Source organism: Urocampus carinirostris, chromosome 18, assembly GCF_059441175.1.
Source record: "Urocampus carinirostris isolate Australia breed hairy pipefish chromosome 18, RoL_Ucar_1.0, whole genome shotgun sequence".
Lineage (NCBI taxonomy): Eukaryota > Metazoa > Chordata > Actinopteri > Syngnathiformes > Syngnathidae > Urocampus > Urocampus carinirostris.
Genome location: NC_142366.1, coordinates 6627049 through 6650882, shown reverse-complemented (window position 1 = coordinate 6650882; position 23834 = coordinate 6627049). Strand labels below are relative to the sequence as shown.

Below are 23834 nucleotides of genomic sequence, written 5' to 3'. Positions count from 1 at the left end.
TGCTGCTGATATTGAGATCTGGTCAATCGCCAGGACAAAGTATCGGCCAGTATAGAATCACCACAAAACATCACCATCACCACAAAACATCACCATCAGAAGAGGGGTATAAACCAGAAATCATGGCCAGGATAGCTCAAACAACAGCTGTGCTTGCCAGACTTAAACCCATTTTGAGGGACAAGAACATTGCAGTAAAATAAAAAATCAGACTCATGCAAGTGCTGGTTACTTCCATCTTCCTCTACTCTTGCAAGACATGGACTCTCACAGCAAAACTGCAAAAGAAAATCCAGGCCATGGAGATGCTACAAGATACTTCTAGGCATCCGCTACTCAAGCCTTGTGACAGACAAAAGGGTGCCAACACCATCAGAAGTCACATTGGACCCTACAAAGAACTGTCAACTGTGCGCAGACGAGCACTTCAGTCGTCAGGCCTGGCCAGGATAATTCTCCAGGCCACAGCTAAAGGGGGCAGGAAGAAAGGAAGACCGAAAAATAACTGGGATGACAACATTATCATTCCTTTTCAATATATATAAGAAAAATTACCTATCCTTTAAACCACGAGTGGGCAAATTGCGGGCCACATACTGATATTAGAACATAAGCCTGTTCATATCAGGTTATACTATTCACCAATTATACATGTGCAAAAAAAAAAACAACAACATTATTTTACTGACATGATGATGGCGGCGCGCATGGACGCAGCGCCTCACAGCTCTTCAGCTAATTTTCTATTCATTACTGTTCTCTTTTCTTTTTTGCTTTCTTTACTGGATATTTTATGTTGACAATATATGGGAATAGTGTCATAATAGTCCGTAGTTTTCAATAGTCTTTGATCTATGCAGCCCTTTGAGACTCTTTGTGATTAAGGGCTATACAAATAAACATGACTTGACTTGACTTAAATTAAGGAATGGACTGGTGCTAACATTGCCACGACCCAAAAACAGACCAGGGAACGTCAACAGTGGAGAAAGCTGTCCAAAGTTGCGTCTTCTTTTGCCCTAATGACCCATGCGGTTAAGGGATCTGTGAACCGTGATAACAAACAACACTAAATTTACCACTTGCGTGGAGAGAACTACGTAAGATGCTGAAATAATTCAAATTAAAACAAAATTGTTTCTTATACCATTTTTCAGACACTGAAATGCAACTCATTTTGCTGTATAGAATTTTTAAAACAATGTAAAATCAGAAACCTAAAATTAGCAGAAACACCTTAAAATTGTGTCTAAAAGGACAGTGTGTATTATCAAGTGCCTCCTAGTGGTAAGAAAAACATTGATTTGCATACTAGGCAAAAATACATGAACTATCATACCAATGTTAATTTTGATTAAAAAAATCATAAATCAAAAAATGTGTATGTGTGGAATCCATACTTAGTAGTCACCGCCATGTTTGTTTGGCATCTAGCTGTTAAGCAGTGATCATTTGGCTCTTGTTTTTGTCCACAATAGACAGTAGTGCCCTCTAGTGGTCAAATATTACACATCGGGGCTTTAAACATACAGTGAGCTTGTGCAGTACTATTAGAATGGTATTATGTGCTCCCACCCGCTAGCACACATGTTGCTGAATTTTGCAACAACTGGCCTGCAATATTCTTTTTTGGGAATCCGGAGAGCAGGAAACTACAATATTCTAAACAACATGAGATTAATTAAAATGAACCAGGGCCGAAAGAAAAAAAAACAAAACAAAAACTAGAAAACATAATAAATGGATACGTATATATATATATATATATATATATATATATATATATATATATATATATATATATATATATATATATATATATATATATATATATATACAAACTCCGCACAGGTAGGCTGGTAGCTGGATTTGTACTGTATATATATATATATATATATATATATATATATATATATATATATATATATATATATATATATATATATATATATATATATATATATATATGGGCATCACGGCGGGGCAGTGGTTCGCGCATGTGCGGCACAGTTCAGAGGTCGTGGGAACCTCCTGTGTGGGTTCAAATCCAGCTCCCGGCCTTACTGTGCGGAGTTTGTATGTTCTCCCCGTGCTTGCGTGGGTTTCCTCTGGGCACTCCGGTTTCCTCCCACATTCCAAAGACATGCATTTACAGGGGCTCGCGGGTTAGGGGCTCGCTCGCGGAAGCCCATTGTACCACCAAAATTAAGTTAGCAAATAAATTGTTCACGTCGTTTACTTGGCAAACCAAATAAACTTGTTTGCACAAATGTTCTTATAGTCTGTCCAGCAGTAAGTAAATAGGTGCCTTGTTGTGTTTCTAAGGTTTAAAGGGAATTGCAATCATTGACAGGTATGTCAGTAACATAAAATAACTTCTTAAAACATATATATGGAATAATTATGAGCTACACCTGGTAAAAAGTGTGAATCATTTGCTGCTAATAAAAAGAGGTTGAAAACCTTTGTACTAGAAGTGTGTAGAAAAAAAGGTAACATACAACTTTATCAATTTGATTATTATTATTTATTCAGTTTTCTTTTTCATTTATTTACTTTGCATTTTTTAAAACTACATTGTATTTAATAAAAATAACTGTATTAGTATATATACATATATTAGTATATATTTGAATAATGTAATAGGTATGACGAGATCATTTTTTTCTACTTCTTCTTAAATAAATGAAGGCTATTTTCCCACCTGGGTTACAGCATTTGTGTACTACTGTTATTTCTAATCATTATTTGGCTATATTTGAGGTGCTGGCTAAATGTTGTATCAAAGAAACTGAAGGATTTAGTGGACGGAATATTAGCTCTGGCATAGTTTCTGAGCTCTCTGATCTTCTTTTAGGAGTACAGTGGGACCTCGCTACTTCGCGGTTCGACGTTCGCGGCTTCAGAGCTTCGTGGTCTGTAATGGTTAAAAAATATATATATTTTTTTCCTTTTTTTTTGGGCAGATTTTCACTTTTTGCGGGAATCCCCCTCGGCCGACGACCCTAGCACGGCGCGCCATTCTCGTTTACCGGCGCGCGGTTTTGGTGCGGCTTCCGCTTCACCGCCCCCCTGACTCCACAGGTCCCCCCTACCCCTTTCCCCCGCGGCCGCCCATCCGTCGGCCGGAGCCATCGAGGGCCGTGTAGCGCCATGTAGAGCCATCGCGGCCCGAGCGGGAGACGCCAGGCGCCGGTGTTGTGCCCAAATCCGACTCCCGTACAGAATCCTCCCACACTCGCGTGAACGCGCATTCTGCTGCGCTTCTGACAGGCCGGCCTCCGCGCCGAGCGCCCGACCCGCTCGGCTTGTCGCGGTGTCGTGCGTATCGCGCCCGAAAGTACCCGCGCCGCAGGTTAGGGGCTCGCTCGCGCAAGTATAAACCCTGTCGTGAATTTGTCTCCGATCGTCCCGGGCGGACGTAAAATTGCCCAGCTGTACGACTCTAGCGGTGGATCACTCGGCTCGTGCGTCGATGAAGAACGCAGCTAGCTGCGAGAACTGATTTGCAGCTGCGATTGGCTGGCAACCAGTTCAGGCTGTCCCCTGCCCACTGCCCGGAGATGGCTGGGATGGGCTCCAGCCCCCCCGCGACCCTAATAAGGATAAGCGGTGCAGATAATGAGATGAGATAAGATTTTTTTAATTTTTTTAATTTTTTTTTTTGAAGGGGCGTCGCTACTTCGCAGATTTTCACTTTTTGCGGGTGGTTTTTGTCCCCATTAACCGGGTCTAAAAAAAATACTAATTAAAAAAAATATATATATATAATTTTTTTTTTGTGTGTTTTTTTTTTGAAGGTGCGCCGCTACTTCGCGGATTTTCACTTATCGCGGGTGGTTTTTGTCCCCATTAACCGGGTCTAAAAAAAATACTAATTTAAAAAAAATATATATATAAATTTTTTTGTGTGTGTTTTTTTTTGAAGGTGCGCCGCTACTTCGCGGATTTTCACTTATCGCGGGTGGTTTTGGTCCCCATTAACCGCGATAACCAAGGTCTTACTGTAGTTGCGTCGTATCCTTTATATAAAGGCTCTATTGACTCACTCATAAATGAGTTTAATGCTACCCCGGCTAGAGACCTGGATTCCTTGGTGACTCCACGGCTTAAATCACAACCTAAAAGACGCGCGCCTTGGTTTACTGATGAAACTAGATCGCTTAAAAATGACTGCAGGAAATCTGAAAGAAAATGGCACGCTACCAAGCTTGAGGTTTTCCGTCAAACCTGGTGTGACAGCTTGTTAAAGTATAAAGGAGCCCTTGCCTCTGCAAAATCAGCCTATTTTTTGAAGGTGATTACGGCACAAAAGAGTAACCCCAAAATCCTTTTCGACAATGTAGCATCGCTGACAAGGCAACATATTATCACAGATAGTTCTACCCATTCAGCCCATGACTTTATGGTCTTCTTTAATAAGAAGATTCAACGCATACAGGAAGAAATTTCTAAAGACAATGTTAATACATCACATATTAAAGGTCTGAAATGTATAGATGCGCGACATGGTGGCTATCCCGGGCTTTTATCCCAATTCAATGATCTGTCACTTGATCATTTTAAACAGGTGGTGAATACGGCCAAACTGACTACTTGCCTGTTTGACCCGCTTCCGGGTTAACTGATTAAAGGTCTTTTGGGGGACCTTGGACCTTCAGTTCTAAATAATATAAACATATCACTCTCTTGATCCAGAAAGCCTATGTAATTATAGACCTGTGTCAAACCTAACGTTTCTTTCTAAAGTACTTGAAAAGGTTGTGGCACAGCAGCTGAATGATTTAATCTATCTATCTATCTACCTTGGTCATATCCCTCAAGAGGGGTGACCGACAGCAAGACAAACATATAAAATAAAAAGAAAATAAAAGGGAAAAAAAAAAAAAAACACACACAAAATTTTTTGGACCATGGCCAACCCACTTGCCCAAATACCCAAACAAGTTAGGCACCTCGTCACCTAAGTTCGTGATGCTTTCGTCCCTCCAGATGAAACGGGACACAAGAAAGCGGCCATGTCACTCGGGTCAGGGTGACACAACACACTCTTCTGTTCAACAGCAGGGCCCGACAGCTTTCACTGGTTTACCCCTGCCGCATCATACGGGTGCCCAGCCCATCCTTAAGAACGCGTCCACAATCCCTCTATCCTTTCACAACAGAATGATTTAATATCCGAGAACAATCTTTTTGAATCCATGCAATCAGGATTCAGGGCTAACCACTCTACTGAGACAGCCCTGATTAAGGTAACCAATTATCTTCTACTGGCAATAGACTCCGGCACTTCATCACTCTTGCTGCTGCTGGACCTTAGTGCTGCTTTTGACACTTTGGACCATAATATCTTACTAGAACGGTTGGAATAATCGATTGGTCTCCCAGGAACCTCTTATGGTTCAGATCCCAAGTATACTATCAGTTTCCATTGCTTCGCAGATGACACTCAACTATATTTTCCGATGGAGGAATCTGCCACACTAATCTGTGGAAATCTGGAGGCCTGCCTCATTGAGATAAAATAATGGATGTCACTCAACTTCTTGCGCCTTAACTCTGAAAAACCGAAATGTTAGTTATTGGTCCATCTAAATGCCGTGACTTGTTCCTAAAAACTGCTGTGAACATTGAAAAATGTAATATCAACCAGAGTGACTCGGTCAAAAATTTAGGTGTCACATTTGAACTGTCCTTTCAAACACACCTTAAGAATATTACTAGATTAACTGTTTTCCATATTCTCAATATTGCTAAAATTCGCCATAGGAGATTATAATTCATGCGTTTGTTACTCCTCGTCTCACTTACAGTAATGCACTACTCTCCGGTCTCCTGAAGTTCAAAATCAAGAGCCCTCAGCTGGTACAAAATGCTGCAGCGAGGCTTTCAACTAAGACAAGAAAGTTTGACCACATTAACCCGATTTTAGCTAACCTGCATTGGATCCCTGTTAGCTTAAGATGTGATTTTAAGGTACTGTTGGTAGTATACAAAATCATGCAAGGACTTTCTCCCTCATATATTTCAGATTTAATTTCCCCATATGTTCCGGTCCAGAGCCTTCGCTCTGAAAATGCTGGTCTAGTAGTGATCCCAAGAGCCAAGAAGAGATTCGCAGGTTCGAGACCGTTCTCCATTCGTGCCCCGGTGCTGTGTAATGCTCTTCCCCCTGAGATTCGATCTGCAACCTCAGTGGAAATGTTTAAATCCAAGCTTAAAATACACTTATATTCTATAGCATATGAATAACCTATATGCTATGTTGACAATATCTGTGTATTATTTGCCCTCATGTAGGTTTCAGATCAGGGGATGGTGTTATAATAGTCTGTTATTTGCAATAATCTGTGGTATGTGCTGCCCTTTGAGACTCTTTGTGATTAGGGGCTATACAAATAAACATAAATTGACTTGACTTGACGTTTCTTTTTTTCCTTGGTTCAAAATAAGAATGAAAATACAGTAGCTTTCTGCTCCATCTACTGGACTGTCTCAGAAAATTAGAATATTGTGATAAAGTTCTTTATTTTCTGTAATGCAATTAAAAAAACCAAAATGTCATTCATTCTGGATTCATTACACATCAACTGAACTATTTCAAGCCTTTTATTGTTTTAATATTGCTGAATTTGGCTTACAGAAAGAAAACTCAAAAATCCTATCTCAAAATATTAGAATATCGTGAAAAAGTATACAAGTAGGCTATTCAACTAATCACCTGAATCATCTAATTAACTCGAAACACCTTGCGAGGTTTCCTGAGACTTAAAAACACTCAGCTTGGTTCAGTAAACTAAATCACAAGTATGGGGAAGACTGCTGATCTGACTGCTGTCCAGAGGACCATCATTGATACCCTCCATCAGGAGGGTAAGACACAAAAAGAAATTTCTCAAAGAGCAGGCTGTTCACAGAGTGCAGTTTCAAAGCACATCCACAAAAAGTCTCTTGGAAGGGAAAAATGTGGCCGGAAACGCTGCACAACCAAGAGAGATGACCGCAGCCTTAACAAAATTGTGAAGAAGAGCCGCTTCCAGAATTTGGGGGAGCTTCAAAGACAGTGGGCTGAAGCTGGAGTCCAGGTATCAAAAGCCACAGTTCACAGACGTGTCCGGGAAATGGGCTACAATAGCCGTATTCCCATGGTCAAGCCACTTCTAAACTCAAGACAACGGAAGAAGCGTCTGACTTGGGCTATGGAGAAGAAGCACTGGACAGTTGCAGAGTGGTCCAAAGTCCTCTTTTCAGACGAAAGCAAGTTTTGCATTTCATTTGGAAGTCAAGGCGCCAGAGTCTGGAGAAAGGCTGGAGAGGAGCAAAATCCAAGTTGCTTGAAATCCAGTGTGAAGTTCCCACAGTCAGCAATGGTTTGGGAAGCCATGTCAGCTGCTGGTGTTGGTCCACTGTGTTTCATCAAGTCCAGAGTAAATGCAACTGTGTACCAAGAGATTTTCGAGCACTACATGGTTCCATCTGCTGAAAAGCTCTATGGAGATGAGGATTTCATTTTCCAGCATGATCTGGCACCTGCCCACAGTGCCAAAACCACCAGTAACTGGTGCACTGACCATGGCATCACTGTCCTTGATTGGCCTGCTAATTCCCCTGACCTGAACCCCATTGAGAATTTGTGGGGTATAGTTAAGAAGAAGATGAAAGACACCAGACCTAGAAATGCAAATGAGCTGAAGGCCGCTATCGAAGCATCCTGGGCATCAATAACACCTCAGCAATGCCACAGGCTGATTGCCTCCATGCCACGCCGGATTGATGCAGTAATCCGTGCAAAAGGATTCCCAACCAAGTACTGAGTGCATCAATGGACATTTTCAAATGTTTGATTTAGTTTTGCTTTTATAAAATTATTTTTTTACTTGGTCTGAGGAAGTATTCTAATATTTTGAGATAGGATTTTTGAGTTTTTTTCAGCTGTAAGCCAAAATCAGCAATATTCAAATAATAAAAGGCTTGAAATAGTTCAGTTGATGTGTAATGAATCCAGAATGTATGACATTTTTGTTTTTTTAATTGCATTACAGAAAATAAAGAACTTTATCACAATATTCTAATTTTCTGAGACAGTCCAGTATATATGGAACTTAACATAAAAACGAATAACCATTTCCTATTGTTGACATTTTTGGGGGTTTTACTGAATGGATGTTTTATTTTTATCCAAAAATAAGATATAATATTCAACAGGCATGCGGTAGAGATGAAGTAATTTAATATGTGCTGTATGTTGTACATATAGCACATTTGAAAATGAAGTTGAATGAAGTAGAAGAAAACACAGAACAAAACATTCTTCAGAATGTATATCTGACTTTCAGTTTTAAAGAGTCATCCAATCACTGATACTTTGTACACACTTTTGCATAAATAACTAAAAGAAAATATTGTACTTATGAGCACTTTGTGGTATTTTCTTGCACCGGAAAGCCATTTTAGGGGCAGGGGGTTAACTCGGCAATGGTAGGAGGAGCTTTGCATCTCTCACAACCAATGAGCCGGGCCGGAAACAGGTCAGGTAGTCGAGGAAGACCTCATAGAGAGCTGAGCGCAGAGAAGGTAAGAAACCACAACATTGCTCTCCGAACATGTGTGAATGCACAGAAGTGTATGTCGATGCTCTACTAGGACATTTTTAGCATTGTAGCATCCTGGAGTTTCCTTTGACGGTTTCCGGTCTTAAATCCTCAATTTTCTCAATCAGTTTTGCGCTTGCTCAGAACTGGGAACACTCTCTAAGGGTCATAAACTTTAAAGAAGACAGTGAAATAGACGGGTGGTTGGTCTTGGAGTGTAAGTGTGTGCGGGGACGGAAAGCAGGTCCTTTATTTGTATCACTTGTCTATTTTTAGTGAGAACAAATCCCAGATATGAGAGGAATCCAGCAGCCACTTAGAGCAGGACAGGGGAACTTTCAGAGTACCATTGGCTAAAAACTATTTCAGAGGGGCCAGGATTATTATTATTATTATTATTATTAATATTATTGTTTTCGTTTTTATCTGTCAGTGCATTCTTGAATGTGATACCTCTGCAATAAGTGAGAAAAACAAATAAGAAGAAAGTAGGCCTATCCATTTTTTTCTCATATGTATTCATAAATATATGTATGTGTATGCACTTTATATTTACATGTTACAATTTTATATTTGTTTATGATTAACCATTATCATTAAATTACTCTTGAAACACTAGAATTAAAGCAAAGTCATATATATTATACTTTTAAGCGCTGCATTAAGGATAGGAATTCCATTCATGTATTCATCCATTTATTAAAAAACTCCAAAGGACATTGGGAACAAGACTGGAACAAAAAAACAAGAACACATAAATCTATATTTGATAAATATACCAATTATTTTTTTATTCGTCTGGGCACAAGAAGGGACACTCGGGACAAATTATGCACAATTATTATTATTCCAAGTAATATGAGTACTTTTTTTAAACCTTATGTATATACATAAACATATATGTGTGTATATATATATATATATATATATATATATATATATATATATATATATATATATATATATATATACGTATATATATATATATATGTATATATGTATACATGTTTGCCCACCCCTGACTTGGAGGTAAGACGGAGAGAGAGATAGAACAAAAAAAGGAGTCAGGATGAGATCAAGATATGAAATCAAGAGTCAGCTTTCAGACTTGTTTTTTTGTCAAAAAGGTACATCAAATATGTATTTTGACCATAAGATCTTAACATTGTTTAATTGATTAAAAAACAAATAGAAAAACATCTCAATGTTGCCAGATTTGCATGGTGTCAGCTGCTGACCTCTTGTCTATGCACGTTTGTGTATTGTTGTGGCACAAAACAGCACCCTGGAAACCCAACCACCCATCTAGAGGCTTTATAATACCCTCTAAAAAATCCCAAGCTTGATAAGCTAAATAGGCCATGGAAACTTCTACGATTACACTTGGGCTGGCCGGCTGATACAAACTCACGACAACAACTGCATAGTTTTGCCTTTGCCAAAATACCTTAGCGCTAGCAAACATTGCTAAAATCAACAGACTGGCTATTAAAACTATATGTTCATCAGCAGGGGTGGGCAAACGTTGGCCCACAGGCCACATACAGGCTTTTTATTCCGGCCCGCTGAACAAAAAGAAATACATGTAAATAAAAAATGTGTAGTTGTTGTTGTTTTGGTGTTCCTATTGTTTACGTCAGGGATCGGGAACCTTTTTGACCCAAAGAGCCATAAGAGCAAAAATATTTTGATTTTTTTTTTGTTCAGAGAGCCACACCATATATTTTTAAACAAATTTAAATAAAACCGCCAAACTTGCTCCCCAGACACAAGCTAATTCGTCTGCACATTTTATTTCACTGTGTGATGTTTGGTGATTTGATCAAATCTATGAAATAATAAGAATGCCAGAGCTTGTGTCCCGAATCAATATAAATATAGCACTTAAAATTGGTCTCACTCCCACAGTTTCTTAAGAGTGTTAAGGCTCATTTTTGTCCTAAATAATGGTTTCAAAACAAGGTGCGAGCAAAGTTATTTTGTTAAAATGTCACAAAATACTGCAAACAAGGATACTAACTTATTTACCTCCTGTGCAGACAGCGCTGGGCAAGAAGGAGTACGTGAGTCGTGTCCTGTGTATAGCTCTGCCCATTTCTATCGCTCACCCAAATTGCTCTATGTGCTTCGCTGGTTCTCCTGGGTAAAAAGTATGTTTTGGTGTACATTTCTTTTGTGGCTTTTCATCATAAAGTGTCTCAACCATGAACATAGATTGTTTAATGAGCTTCCAAATTTAGGGTTTATTCGTGTGACACTTAAACTGCGGATTGTAGTCAATAACGTGTCCTATATATACTGGACTGAACTGGAAATGCAAAAAAGATAATTTTCACTATCAATTAATCTGTTGATGATTTTTCTAATTAATGGATGAATCAGATTTCTCATAGATATATTTAATTTCCTCCTCTTTATTCAAACATTTAAGTTTTTGACAAATAAAAAAATAGGGTATAAAACAACCTAATATTCTGTTATGTAAAACAATAAAAAGTGATTGTAAATTAACTTGACAATAAACAAAAATACATATAAATGTATAACATGCACCTGCAAATATGTAAGATACTCTTTTCCTACCACCTTATCTAGACATTATATCTGTCACGGGGATTACCAGAACAGAGCAGGGAACCCCAGAGCGTTCGTTACAAGTCTTTTATTTGGGTAAGCACAAGGGTTAGCGGGAAACTTCGGACGACGTAGACGATCGTAGCGTGGACGGAAGCAGGTCGAGTTTACCGGGACTGAAGAGGAGATCGTAGCTTGAGACGGAAGCAGGTCGGATCGGAGGCAGGCAGGCAGAATCAGGTAAACAAGAAAGCAGGTAATCGGGAGAGTCTTACGGGGTACAGAAGTTAATCCTCCGACAAGGAGTTCTGCGCGTAACGCGTTTAAAAGGGGAGCATTGACCAATCAGGAAGCACATTCCAGCGCGCCACATGATTACCCCAGGTGACTCCACTTGGGTAATCATGACAATATCAGACCCAAACTTATACAAAACAAAAAAGAAAGAGCAATACATTTCATTTTATGTGCTACATTTTTTCACCCCCCCAAATAAAAATGATATATACCCAAGAATCTGCCCCTTTTTAGAGTTAAACATATCATCCTTATTATTTTTCTTTTTACTTTATTTATTTTTTGTACATATTTCCTTTTTTTCTCTGTGATAATACTGCATGTTCTCTTAAAAATGTTAATTTTGTTTTATGATAAAACGGTCAAACACTACAAAGTTAAACTTTCATGCCAATTTTGTTAGTAATGATGCAATGTTTAATATCTAGGATATTAAGAGAACGTATCTTTTTTATCAAAACCGTCTTATCGCCCTCTGCAAGACCAAAGCAGTACTACAACTCCTGGCATTACAACAGAATTGTGTGCACTCTTATTTGTACTGGTGGATCATAAATCACGTGATGCAACGAATCGATGATCGATGATCATTTATTTTAATCGCTAGTATTGATTAGTTGTTGCAGCCCTAGACCGATCCTTTGTATACGAGTACAGTCTCGGTCTCCCATTTGTGCTGATCAACGTGTATGAATATATTAAGTGATTATATCTGAGCCATATGTACTGAAAAGTTACCATATATGGCTCCTGGTTTACTTTGTTGCCCCGTCTATAAAAATGTACTTTTATTCATTCATTTTTTATCTATTAATAAACACAGTTCAAAAGAAATGTAACATGTACTGATAAATCTCAAACTTCTGTCGATTGAAATACGCTGTATGGACAGAAGTGCTAGGACGACTCCAGGAAGTGATAAATTATGAGTTGCTCGCCCTTTTGCAGCTGTAAAAAGCTTTTGTTCTACTGGGAAGCATTTTTGTCTTGGTTTTTGGATTTGTGTGGTTGAGTTTTCACACTTAACTCATCCAAGGATGCAGTTTTTGGCTGAGGAGGAGAGAAAAGGAAAATCATGAAACAGTTCCCACAATGTTTCTTCCAAAAATCCTTCAATTGTTGTCTTAAAATGCTGCATTCGGTGTGTCCTTGGTTCAAATAGATTTCTCCTTAGTAGCCTTACTCAAATAGACAGGTTCAGGTATAAAATTTAAGTAGCGAAAATCATCATCGATCCATAAAAAGATGTCACAGTTAAAAAGGCCTTGTTACAAAGTATTCATTTTTGGCCTATTGCTGCAATAAGCCCTATGAAAATACTTGTAAAGTACCACACGGGGCACCAATAAATAAAATTTTACACAGCAGTTTTTTAACTCTATTACCTCATTACACCATTAAAAAATGCTGGGATATGCCTTACATGGGGCATCAAAACATATCTTTTTACCAAACAATTTTCAATTATGTTGCTTTATTAGATAGAAAAATATTGTAAGATACCTCACCCAGGGCACCAAAAGAGATACATTTTCATAAAGGTTTATTGCTTCATTAAACCTTTTAAAAAATCTTGAGACATTCCTCACCTGGGGCACCAATAGCTGTGGAATGCTCTTCCCCATAAGATTCGATCTGCCACCTCGGTGGAACTGTTTAAATCTATGCTTAAAACACACTTCTATTCTATAGCATATGAATAACCAATGTTTTATGTTGACAATATCTGTGTATTATTTTTCATTGCAACATCCCTTGCAGCCTGGTCATCCAGGAAGGGGGATTACGTCATGTGGGGTCCCTTCTCAAGGTCTCTTTATTTTCCTCATGTTAGGTTTTTGAGTTTTTCCTTGCCCTCATGTAGATCAGGTGATGGTGTGATAATAGTCTGTGGTTTGCAATAATCTGTGGTCTGTGCAGCCCTTTGAGACTCCTTGTGATTAAAGGCTATACAAATAAACATGACTTGACTTGACTATTATTATTTGCCTAATTAGATGTTTTTAAAACATCCTATTATGTGCCTCATATCAGGCACCAATAATGACTGACTCCATTTAGTTTTTTAGATTTCTTACCTTTCTTAGTTTATCTGTTAGATACATGCCTATATTCTCAGGAACATTTTTTCAACCTAGGACTAAAAGTAGATTTCATTTTTTCCGATGACTGCAACAACATACACACTGACCTCAGGGACTATTCAAATTTTAATTATATTGTCTCATTTAAATAGTTTATCCCAATTAAAGTTAATAAACGCTACGCGCATTTTCATTTAATATTCTAAGGAGGTTAGGATCAAGAGAACTTTTGGTGTTATATGTCATGAGTTGCTGGCGGTAAAATTGTCTGAAAATGAATTAATGTTTTTCTTATTTCCCTTTTCTGTGGTAGGATTTTGTTTTCTTTGTTGTGATTTTGAATATGTCTTTCCGGCAGGAAAAAAATGGAATGGGGGTTGGCAGTTAAAAACCTTTGGCACATGCTTATGTAGAATAACTTTGTATTGTACAACTGTCTTTGTGCAAGTATTTTGTTGTTTCCTTTTGTTAAGTAGTGGTTGAGTTTTTTTTCTTGCTGTGCCCAAACAAAATCCACAGACAAATCATTTAACATATTCCTGTGGTATGTCTCACAAGATCATTTTGTAAATCAGTTTGGTAGATCTTTTCCCTGATCAAACCATGTTATAAAATCCTGTGACATTTTTCACCTTGGGCACCAGTAGAGATAAATAAACATGAAGTTTTTTTATTATTCCATTGTTTAATTAAACCATTGACAAAAATCCTGGAAACATGCTTTACCCAAGGCACCAATAATGACATTTTTTCAAAATATTTGAGTAATTCTATTGCTTCATTAAACCATTAAATAAACCTGGAATATGCCTCACACAAGTCACCAATGAAGATTATTTTACAAAACGGTTTTGTAAATCTTTCCCCTGTGACATTTCTCACCTGGGGCACCAATAGAGACAACGTACATGAAATTTGTCTGATTCCATTGTTTCACTAAACCGTTGACAAAGAGCCCGAGACTTCATTACCCAGGCACCAATAACATACCTGTCAACCTCTACGGCTCCATGCCCGTACAAACTGTTGTATTTTCCCGTACAAAATACAAAATAATGGTACACCATATTTATTTTTTCGAAATGATGCATGATGGGAAATCCCCAGGTGGCAGACGTACGCAATTGACAAATTTGTGTTTTTCCGTACGGATTTCCTTTACGTCGTACTCGTCTTAAAATGCATAAAAAATGTACTTTGTACGGTGAAACCGTACAGGTTGACAGGTATGTAATAATGATACATTTTCATAACATTTACGTAATTTTATTGTTCCATTAAACTAATAAAACATCATGGAATATGCCTAACACGGGTCACCAATATTGATCATTTCACCACCAAGTTTATAATTCTATTGCCTCATTAGTTAATAAATCTTGCAACATAGTTAGCATGGGGCACCAATAGAGATACATATTACATATATTCTGCACTGCAAAATGCCCTGGCTTAAAAGACACACCCCCAAAAAAAATTTTTCTGATATATTTCTCATATGTAAGGTAAACTGGACTCTGAAATCGCGGGAAATAAAACTGGATAAATAAATACATTTACATTAAAACAATTTCTTCCTTAGAACCAAAAACATAACATTATGTCATCAGTTAAAGAAATTAATTTATTCATAAATGGTTAGAATTATTGTCAAAAGCAACAACAAAAGAGGTTTTGCTAGAGGCCAAACCGGATTACAAGGCACACCATCAAATTGCTGGCCATTTTGGGGTTTTTAGGTGCGCCTTATAGTCCTGGAATTACAGGGGTCATAATGTTTGTTATTCTGTTGCTGAATTAAAATATTATGTTTCAAAAAAAACTTGCGCTGCGCCTCACACTGGGCACTGATAAAGATAATTTTGCAAAACAGGAAATATGAATGCTGTCCATATAAATGCAAGTGTGAGTATTTGCTCATTCATCAGTCGGTAGGTGCCAAACCTTCCTGGCCTAAAGACAGTTAAAACCACTCGCTTTTCTTCTGTGTTCCCTTGTCATCTCATCAATGATGCACGGAGCAGGTCCTCAATACCTGCCACTTTTGTGCGACTGTCGCTAGGCAATTGAAACGCTATCCCAGGACAGAGAAAGCCCACAAAAGCAAGGCATACACCTTGCACTTGGGTCTCTAAATATTTTCTCTCCGCTGCCTTCAGGTCAGATGCTATTATGTCCAAACGTTCGTCCAACGTCAAGGCCCTGCAGGTAAATAAAAATATATGCTGCAATGTGTCGTTGTCATTTACATTTTTTACGCTTAGGTAAAGAAAGGTTATTTTTGTTCTTTGGAAACATTTAGCATCCACACATGTTGCTGGGCGGATTTATGCTTGTGCTCTTAGATTTCTGAAAACAGCAAGGCGAACATGCTAAACACAAAACTTAAGAGGCATTTTAAGTTTTTATTAGTGAAGGCAAGTCCACAACCACTCTTAAATTGTGCATGAGTTGCAAACATTTGTGGGTTTTTAATGCAGCAGCTTTTCGGCAAAGCAGCGGTATATCCTTACCATCCACTATGTGTTTGGATGCCATTCGTTGGTTACAGCTCTGCCCTCTTGTGCTCGTATACTCGTCTAACCATGAGTCGCTGCAATTCCGGTCGATTTTGTCTTCACGGTAATAACAATGGAAAGCAAAAACTTTCATTTATTTTCAATAAACAAGGACATGCAGTAGACCCCAGGATACAGCAACATTTTAACTTTACAATGTAGAATAAGATGTTTTTCCGTCCCCTTTTTACAGCATTTTCCCAACTATATCACATCAACAACAAACTATTTTGCAGGATAAAACTTACAAGATGTCTGTTTGCTGTTGTTCGACATAATATTAAATGCTATGCTAGTCTGGTTAGCGTAATGGCACCATCCAGATGCCAATATGCTATTGGCTGAACTACTACCACTGCCTTTCTATCCCCTCATTCATTTCAGAATCTCGTGTGCTTCGTAAAGAGTCCGTGTAATACTGTATTTTTTGGTAATGCATTTATTTACTGTGGTCCCAACGCTTGCTGTGATGCTAAAGAAGAAACAAAAACATGATAACCATAAGAAAAAAGCTCGCGATTACCAAGAAATACGAAGGAGGCGATTAAAGCAAGGAAATCTTCTCAGGGCATGACAATCCTCACAAGTAGTAATGTACAAATCAATTTTAGTTTGAATCAACAGTCCCCTCCCTGCTCTGCTTCCACCCAATAACTCCACTCTACAGCTCAAGTCATGTTACGCCAAAGTAACCAAAGGTTAACCAAAGCTGGAAATAACTCAGGAGGTAGAGTGGTCGTCTAAGGACCAAAGAGGTCTTAGGTTTGATTCCCGGTGCCTCCTAATTAAATGTAGTGTCTCTGGGCAGGACACTGAACCCCTAATGCTCCTGATAAGCAGATAGGCACCTGCTGACTTTGATAGCAGTGTGTGAGAGTGTGAGTGTGTGTGTGTGAATAGGTAGTGTGAAGTGCACTGTAAAGCGCTTTGGAGGTCCTAAGTGACTGGTTAAGGTGCTATGTAAATTCAATTAATTTACCATAAGTAGAATTTACAATGTAATATTTTGTTATTTTTATCTGAGGTAGCTGATTAGCATAAATTTGGATTATAAATAGGCTATATGGCAATTTGCCTTTACGACCACCACCTCAGAACTGATTCAAGACGTATCCTGGGGTCTACTGTATTATGGAATATCAACTCCCCTTAAGTAGAGTGGAAATGAAGTGCTGCAGTCACAAAAGAAAATAGAATCAAAGTCATATACTTGAAGCAAAAATAAATAAATACATCTTCCCGAATCAATTGTGTTAGCTTAAATATACCTCCAAAATCAACATCACAATAGCACATTAGAATATTTCCAATAAGTTGTCCGTATTACAGAAACATATATCGTTAGTACTGATAATTTCCTTAACATTAAAAGGATAGATCCATTCATTTGATTGTAAACTTTGTAATGCATCCGGTGGGTGAGACAAAAGAATATTTGGAATTTCATTGAAGCAAACATGCGGTGGAAAGATTAGTTCTTCCGTCCAGCATAAAGTCCTTTTATTGGATGCACTCACGGACAAAACTTCTTTTATTGACAAAACTGGATAATTGAGGCTAGCACTTTGTGAACACACCTCAGCATTTTATTGGCTCTTTCTTGCTGTCCATCAGGCTAATCTGAACATCCCGATGGGAGCTTTGCGTCCGGGGGCGGGACATCCTGTGAGGAGGAAAGAGGACACGGGGGACACACATGAGGTAAAATGAGATGTTTGTCCCACCAAGAGACATAAAAAAAAAATCACAAAATATGAGATCTGTGTATCTTAAATCTGCATTTGACATCCACTAAGGTCCTACAGTCCAAATTGGACATTAATATTTCTCATTAGAATTTGTTTTTTGAAAGGAGAAGCACAACTTGGTCGTGTCCCCTCCCTACCTCTTTATAATGTACACAATAATTATTCACTGGACACCAGTTAGCCGATACTACTTGATAGAAAGATTATGTTTCTCATATTTTTTTATTTTCTTTCGAGGTAGTGGCAGATCTTGGTCTTGTCTCCTCTAGACCCCTTCATAATGTACGAGAGGCACCGGAGAATTACTCGGGTTTTCTAACAGACTGAAGTGATGGTTTTGTTTTTAGAATATGGTAATTTTTTAAGAAGTAGTAGTAAAATTTGGTCGTGTCTCCCCTTGACCTTTTCATTAGGCAAGCGAGGATCCATAGAGCTAAGCCATAATTAGTGGTGTGGATCAAGATTTGAACTGACTGTTGTGATTATTTTTTTATATATTTTGATTTTCTATGAAAGTATTGGCTCAACTTGGTGGCTTTCCGTCTCTACCTCTTCATAATGTACCCAAGGCACTGGAGAACTTAGCCATAATTAGTGAATTGGATCAAGATTTCCACTGGCTGTTGTTATTATTTTGTTTTTACAATATTTTGATTTTCTATCTAAATGATAGCATAACTGGTCGTGTTTACTGTTCTTAATGTCCAAAAGGTACCGAGGAACTGAGCCATAAAAAGTCACATTGCTTTGAATGTGTTCAGACTGTTGTGAGTTTAATTTTCAAAATATTTGGATTTTTAAAAAAAGTAGTAAAAAAATTTGGTCGTGTCGACTTTTGACTGCTTCACAATGTGGATGAGGCACCAAAAACTGTTAAACTGTTAAATGGTCACTCAAACACATAGTAAATCTAAACTGCTGCTAATCTGTACATCTGTGGGTTCTGTTTGACTTTTTGCACTACTGGCAGTTCTTTATAGCTAGCCACTCCTTGCACATCTGATTCCCTGCACTATTGTACTTACAGCGTTACTGTTACAGTGTTATTGTTCTGTTTACCTGACTTGTTTACCTGACTGCCCATTTTGCACATCTGGTTGGCTACTCCTCTTGCACTATTTGCGCTACTGTAAAATACTATACATAGCCATAATTATTTAGTATATTAATAGCACTCAATACTACAACTCAATACAACATTTTATTTATATCTGTACATTCAAGGAAACTGTGCGGGTCAGATGTATCGACATTTCGTTCTGTATACACGTGTACTAGAATGACAATAAAGTAGATCTGAATCTGAATCTGAAAAGCTCGGCCATAATTAAGGGCACAGCTCAGGATTTGTGCAGGCTCTTGTGATTGTTTTGTTTTTAGATTATTTAGACTTTCTATTTTTATGATAGCATAACTTGGTTGTCACTACTATTTACCTTTTCAAAATGTTTGCGAGGCATTGGGTGGCTATGCCATAATCAGTCACATGGCTCATGATCTGTGCAGGCTTTTGTAATTGTATTGTTTTTAGAATATTCAAATGTCGAAAGAAGTAGTTGCACATCTTGGCCGTGTCTCCTCTCTACCTCTTCAGGAGTAATATGATTGCATTTTCAACAGGTCCAGTCGCCGACGGAACAGCCTGATGACACTGTGCAAACGCCGAACGATGAAAAAAAGACATTGCCCGGCGCTGTCAAACTGCCAGGCCCGGCCGTCAACCTTTCGGAGCTTCAGAACGTCAAGAGTGAATTACGATGGGTCACCAAGGAGTAGCACAAGGTAGTGGAGGATTACATTATTGTAAATCCCTGCTCGCCGGTTTCCCAAAAAGAATGTCACAAGTGATTGGCAATATTCTTCCATTCATCTATTTTCTGCACCGCTAATCCTCAGTAGGGTCGCGGGGCTGCTGGAGCCCCTCCCAGCGGTTAGAGTAGACAGTGAAGACCCTCCACTGTTGCCAACCAGTTGCAGACACAGAGACAGACAACTCACTCGCTCATTTCCACCATGGGACAATTTGAAACAATCAACCTGACATGCTTGTCTTTGGAATTAGGTAGGAAACCGGAGTGCCCAGAGGAAACCCACGCAGGCACAGGGAGAACATGCGAACTCTGATGGGGAGTCTGCGGTAGCTGGAATTGAACCCAGGACCTCCCCATCGTGGGGCTGCACACTAACCATCCAGCTTCTGTGCAGTATTTTTCAAATTATTAAAAAAATAAATTAAAAAAATAAGACGACCCATAGTTTACTCAGGCGTTCGAGGTGCTGATGCAAACATTCATATCTTCTCATTTGGATTATTGTAATTCCCTGCACTCCGGATTCCCTAAAAAGCAATTGTTTTTCATCATTTGAAAACAGGGGTGGGCAAACTACGGCATATGGGCCAAATGACAGGCTTTTATTTATTGGCATGGAATTTTGTTTTCATTCCAAAAAATAAAACAAATACTCCAAAAATACTACAGAAATACTACTACAGTAATACTACAGGGTTCCTACGGCTTAAGGCAAGTTAAATTCCAGACTTTTTTTATGCCTTTTAAAATCAGATTCAAGACCAAATCCACAAAATAAAACATAATTGAAACAAACAAAACAAAAACCACAAATATTTCTTGCACACAAGACATGGTGCCTCGCACAAATTACTTAGTACATTTTAGCCATGGCAAAAATACCAATTGAGGCCTTATTTTTAGAACAATGAATTCAATGCATTTTAGGAATTTTCAAGGATCCACGGCAACCCAGTACTAGAATACAGAAATACAGTACTTCAACAGAAATACTACAAACAACTCTGACAGAAATACGAGGAAATGCTACAATGGAAATATTACAAAAAAATAAAAAAGAAATTCTACAGTTATACAATAGACAGAAATACTGGAAAAAAATACATCTAGAGTAAAACTACAAAAACTATGACAGAAATACTGCTAAAATACTATTACAGATATACTTAGAAAATGATACTGAAATATTATGAAAAATACTGTAGAAATATTAAAGAAACACTTCAACAGAAATATTACAAAAATAATTCTCCTTAAACACTACAAAATTACTAGTTATTCCACAAAAATACCATAGAAATACAACAAACATACTAACACAGAAATGCTACAAAATTCTTACTACAGAAAGACAACAAAACACTATAAAAATGCATCAAATAAATTTAAAAAATGTGTTTGTAAAGAAACTACAGCCACAGTGATACTAAAAAAATGAATATATGAATTTGTGCTTAAAACAAGTAAGTAATATATTATTTTGCTTAAATAGTTAGAGTTTTATAACCAATTTGACGAGCCTAATCTCATTTAAAAGCAAGTACAAAAAGAAATACAACATAGACATCTGCATGTATAATTTTTCATAAATGTAAAAAATTGAACTGTAATTCCCTGATCTCTGGATTCCCTATACCGTATATACGACTTGAGCTGTATGTGGTGAAAAACTGGACAAGAAATCCAAGTCAGGAACTGCAATGGAAACGAATTCCACAGGAGGACAGTGTTTTCCCCCCACTTGTTTCATGGTGTGGACATGCCGGACTGACTCAGGAGCTATTTATACCTCATAGAAATAAGTGTGTCATCTACAAGTGTGCGCTTGGACAAGAACTAAAGAAGAGTAAAATAAATATTGTAAACATGTAATAGGTGTCTTTTTGCTTGATTAGGAGAAGCATCCAGGAGCCTGGGACGATTTCCGGCTGCCATGGTGATGCTACCGGACTACATCACACGAAAATCCAGATTCATCCCCACAAAAGTCTTCTTTGCTGAGCGAGTTAGGTTTACTCAAGATTTTTTTTAGCCTTTCAGGCAAAGAAAATCAACCACAGAGACTCTTTTTATCTTCCGTTGCATGAAAACTGTCCGACATTTTATTTTGATTATCAAGTGTCCTACTTTGTGTTGTTGTTCATCTGAAGGAGCAATAAATTATTATGCTTGAAAGGTAATCAAAATAAAGTATTCGTTTTCACCAGAGAGGGGGCAAGTACCCTTACTGGGTATTGGTGTCTTATTTCCTAGTATTAGTACACACTTCATCAGCCGCAAAAGATACCCTTCACCTTTCTGTGGTCCTTTTGGAATGAGGAACTAAAAACTGGAAATACCACAGGAAATTGACATCAAATTAATTAAATTTGGGTTATACATTTTTAGAAAATGTTCTGATATTGTGTAAAGTGCTTATAAAATTATCGCATTTTAATTTTCCAAGTCGAAAATATAGGATACTTTTGGAATATTTGAATGCAATAGTCTAATTAGAAAATAGTGATAAAATAATTACATCTCAAAGTATGTTTATTTTAAGTATTTTTTACAATATTTAATGATTTATTTAAACAACTTTTTATTAAAGAAACAAAAATTATATTATATTATTTGATTTTTGATGCATATTTTTTATTATACATTTATACATAGTATAATGTATAGATGTATTTCAAATACTGTATATAACTGTTAATTCATACGTGTGTCATTAAAAGTCAAGTACTACGAATTTTCTAATGATTTCCCCTTTTAACAAACAGTTCTTGAGTCCTTGTTTTGTTTATGTAGCAGCTACAGACTTTTATTAAAATTTACGAGGTTCAAAGTATTAGCTTAAGATCGCTAAGCTCGAGAAACTTGTACGTTTCTCACGAAACGTCATGGTACTCCACTTTTTATGATTATACCCTGTTTCCGCAAACAGTTGTAAAAGTCACTTTCTTTTATGTTGGAGCCACTGACTTGTTATTAATTTTTAACCATTTTAAAAGTGTTGGCTTAATCTAACTAAGCTCAAGAAACTCAGTAAAAGTCCAGGTACTATGAATTTCCTTATGATCCCCCTTTCATCCAAAAGTCCTTGTTTTGTCATCTGCAGCAGAATCTAACGTATTAATGTTTAAAGGTAATCAAAGTGTTGGTCAACAAGTGTCAAGGTATTACAAGTTTCCTGATGATAGCCCCCTATGCAGTTCTTGAAGCCTTGTTTATATTGCAGCCACTGACTGTTATAAATGTTTAACGGTGTTTAAAGTGTTAGCTTGAGCTTCTTTTAAGTACTGTCAAAACGTACCGCTCGTATAAGAACTACATCCATCATCACTTCATGTGATACTTATGCATGATCGCAGTAAAGAGAGCAAAGCAGCTGTAGATAATTTTAGCTTCCATCACGTCAAAGTCCAATGATAACATCCACCAGGGACAATATGACTTTGTGTGGAAGAAAATGCTAAGAGGCACGGTGCTTATTTTGGTGCACTAGTGTCTCGAGCGCTTATCTGCGAGGGCAGCGAGAATCTCCTCACAGATAATAATCTTAAATCACAGCTAAATGTAAATGACAGAGTACTGCTGCAGAGCTTTTAGAAACGACGTGACGTGCACGCGACCGTGTCTCATCGAGTCGTGTCGCCTCCGTGTCTCGCAGATAAAAAGACACAGCTTTCAAAAGACCTCATAAATTAAACGGTCATGTGCACAACGAAACTTAATCCAGGGACTCTATCTGCACGCCAAAATAAGCCCGCAAGTTCAGCATCCGTTGTCGACATCCTTGTCGTGACATTCGCGCCATTTCGAAAAATGTTTACATCCCCGAGGCAAATTTCAGCGTCGGGAACGTGTTGGTTGTTTCTATTCCTGTCATTGTGGCGATGAGAGATCCTAAGTGACCTTGGACATGGACAGGCAGCTTTATTTACCGATGAGTTCATCCATTGGGGTGGACACTAAACCCAGGCAGCCTCTGATATGCCGGACCAAAGGAAGAAAGACAAAGTGTTGGTTGGGAGGTGGTCCAGCAGGAATCAGTGTGTGTGTGTGTGCTTTGCAATGCATGTGAGGTATTAGGACGATACGCCCACCCGGGTGCAGACCAAAGGGCAGCTGACAAAAAGTAAAGGATCAGGTTTGGATCATCACAAATCAGGCAGGAGCTCGTCGG

General features: G+C 38.0%; 2 protein-coding genes across 2 annotated transcripts in view; one reads left to right on the top strand and one right to left on the bottom strand.

The window, feature by feature from the left end:
* Window positions 1-8491: 8491 nt before the first annotated feature.
* smpx (small muscle protein X-linked) lies at window positions 8492-21871 on the top strand. Its single transcript, XM_088322891.1, has 5 exons — window positions 8492-8574; window positions 15706-15754; window positions 17719-17805; window positions 19473-19634; window positions 21559-21871. Exons 2-4 carry the CDS (start codon window positions 15719-15721, stop codon window positions 19626-19628), a joined length of 279 nt encoding a protein of 92 aa, XP_088179017.1. The 5' UTR covers window positions 8492-8574; window positions 15706-15718; the 3' UTR covers window positions 19629-19634; window positions 21559-21871.
* The window catches only part of cnksr2a (connector enhancer of kinase suppressor of Ras 2a), a 54740-nt gene continuing 46837 nt past the window's right edge, over window positions 15932-23834 (bottom strand). The window contains exon 24 of the mRNA XM_088322889.1: window positions 15932-17767. Coding sequence (XP_088179015.1) covers window positions 17720-17767 — 48 coding nt within the window. The 3' untranslated portion in view covers window positions 15932-17719. The remainder of the gene's footprint in view (window positions 17768-23834) is intronic.

Coding starts and splice junctions, on each gene's coding strand:
- smpx (XM_088322891.1), top strand. CDS start 15,719: ATGTCCAAACGTTCGTCCAACGTCAAGGCCCTGCAG. Junction 15,755..17,718: donor CCAACGTCAAGGCCCTGCAG/GTAAATAAAAAT, acceptor GCTGTCCATCAG/GCTAATCTGAACATCCCGAT. Junction 17,806..19,472: donor ACACGGGGGACACACATGAG/GTAAAATGAGAT, acceptor CATTTTCAACAG/GTCCAGTCGCCGACGGAACA.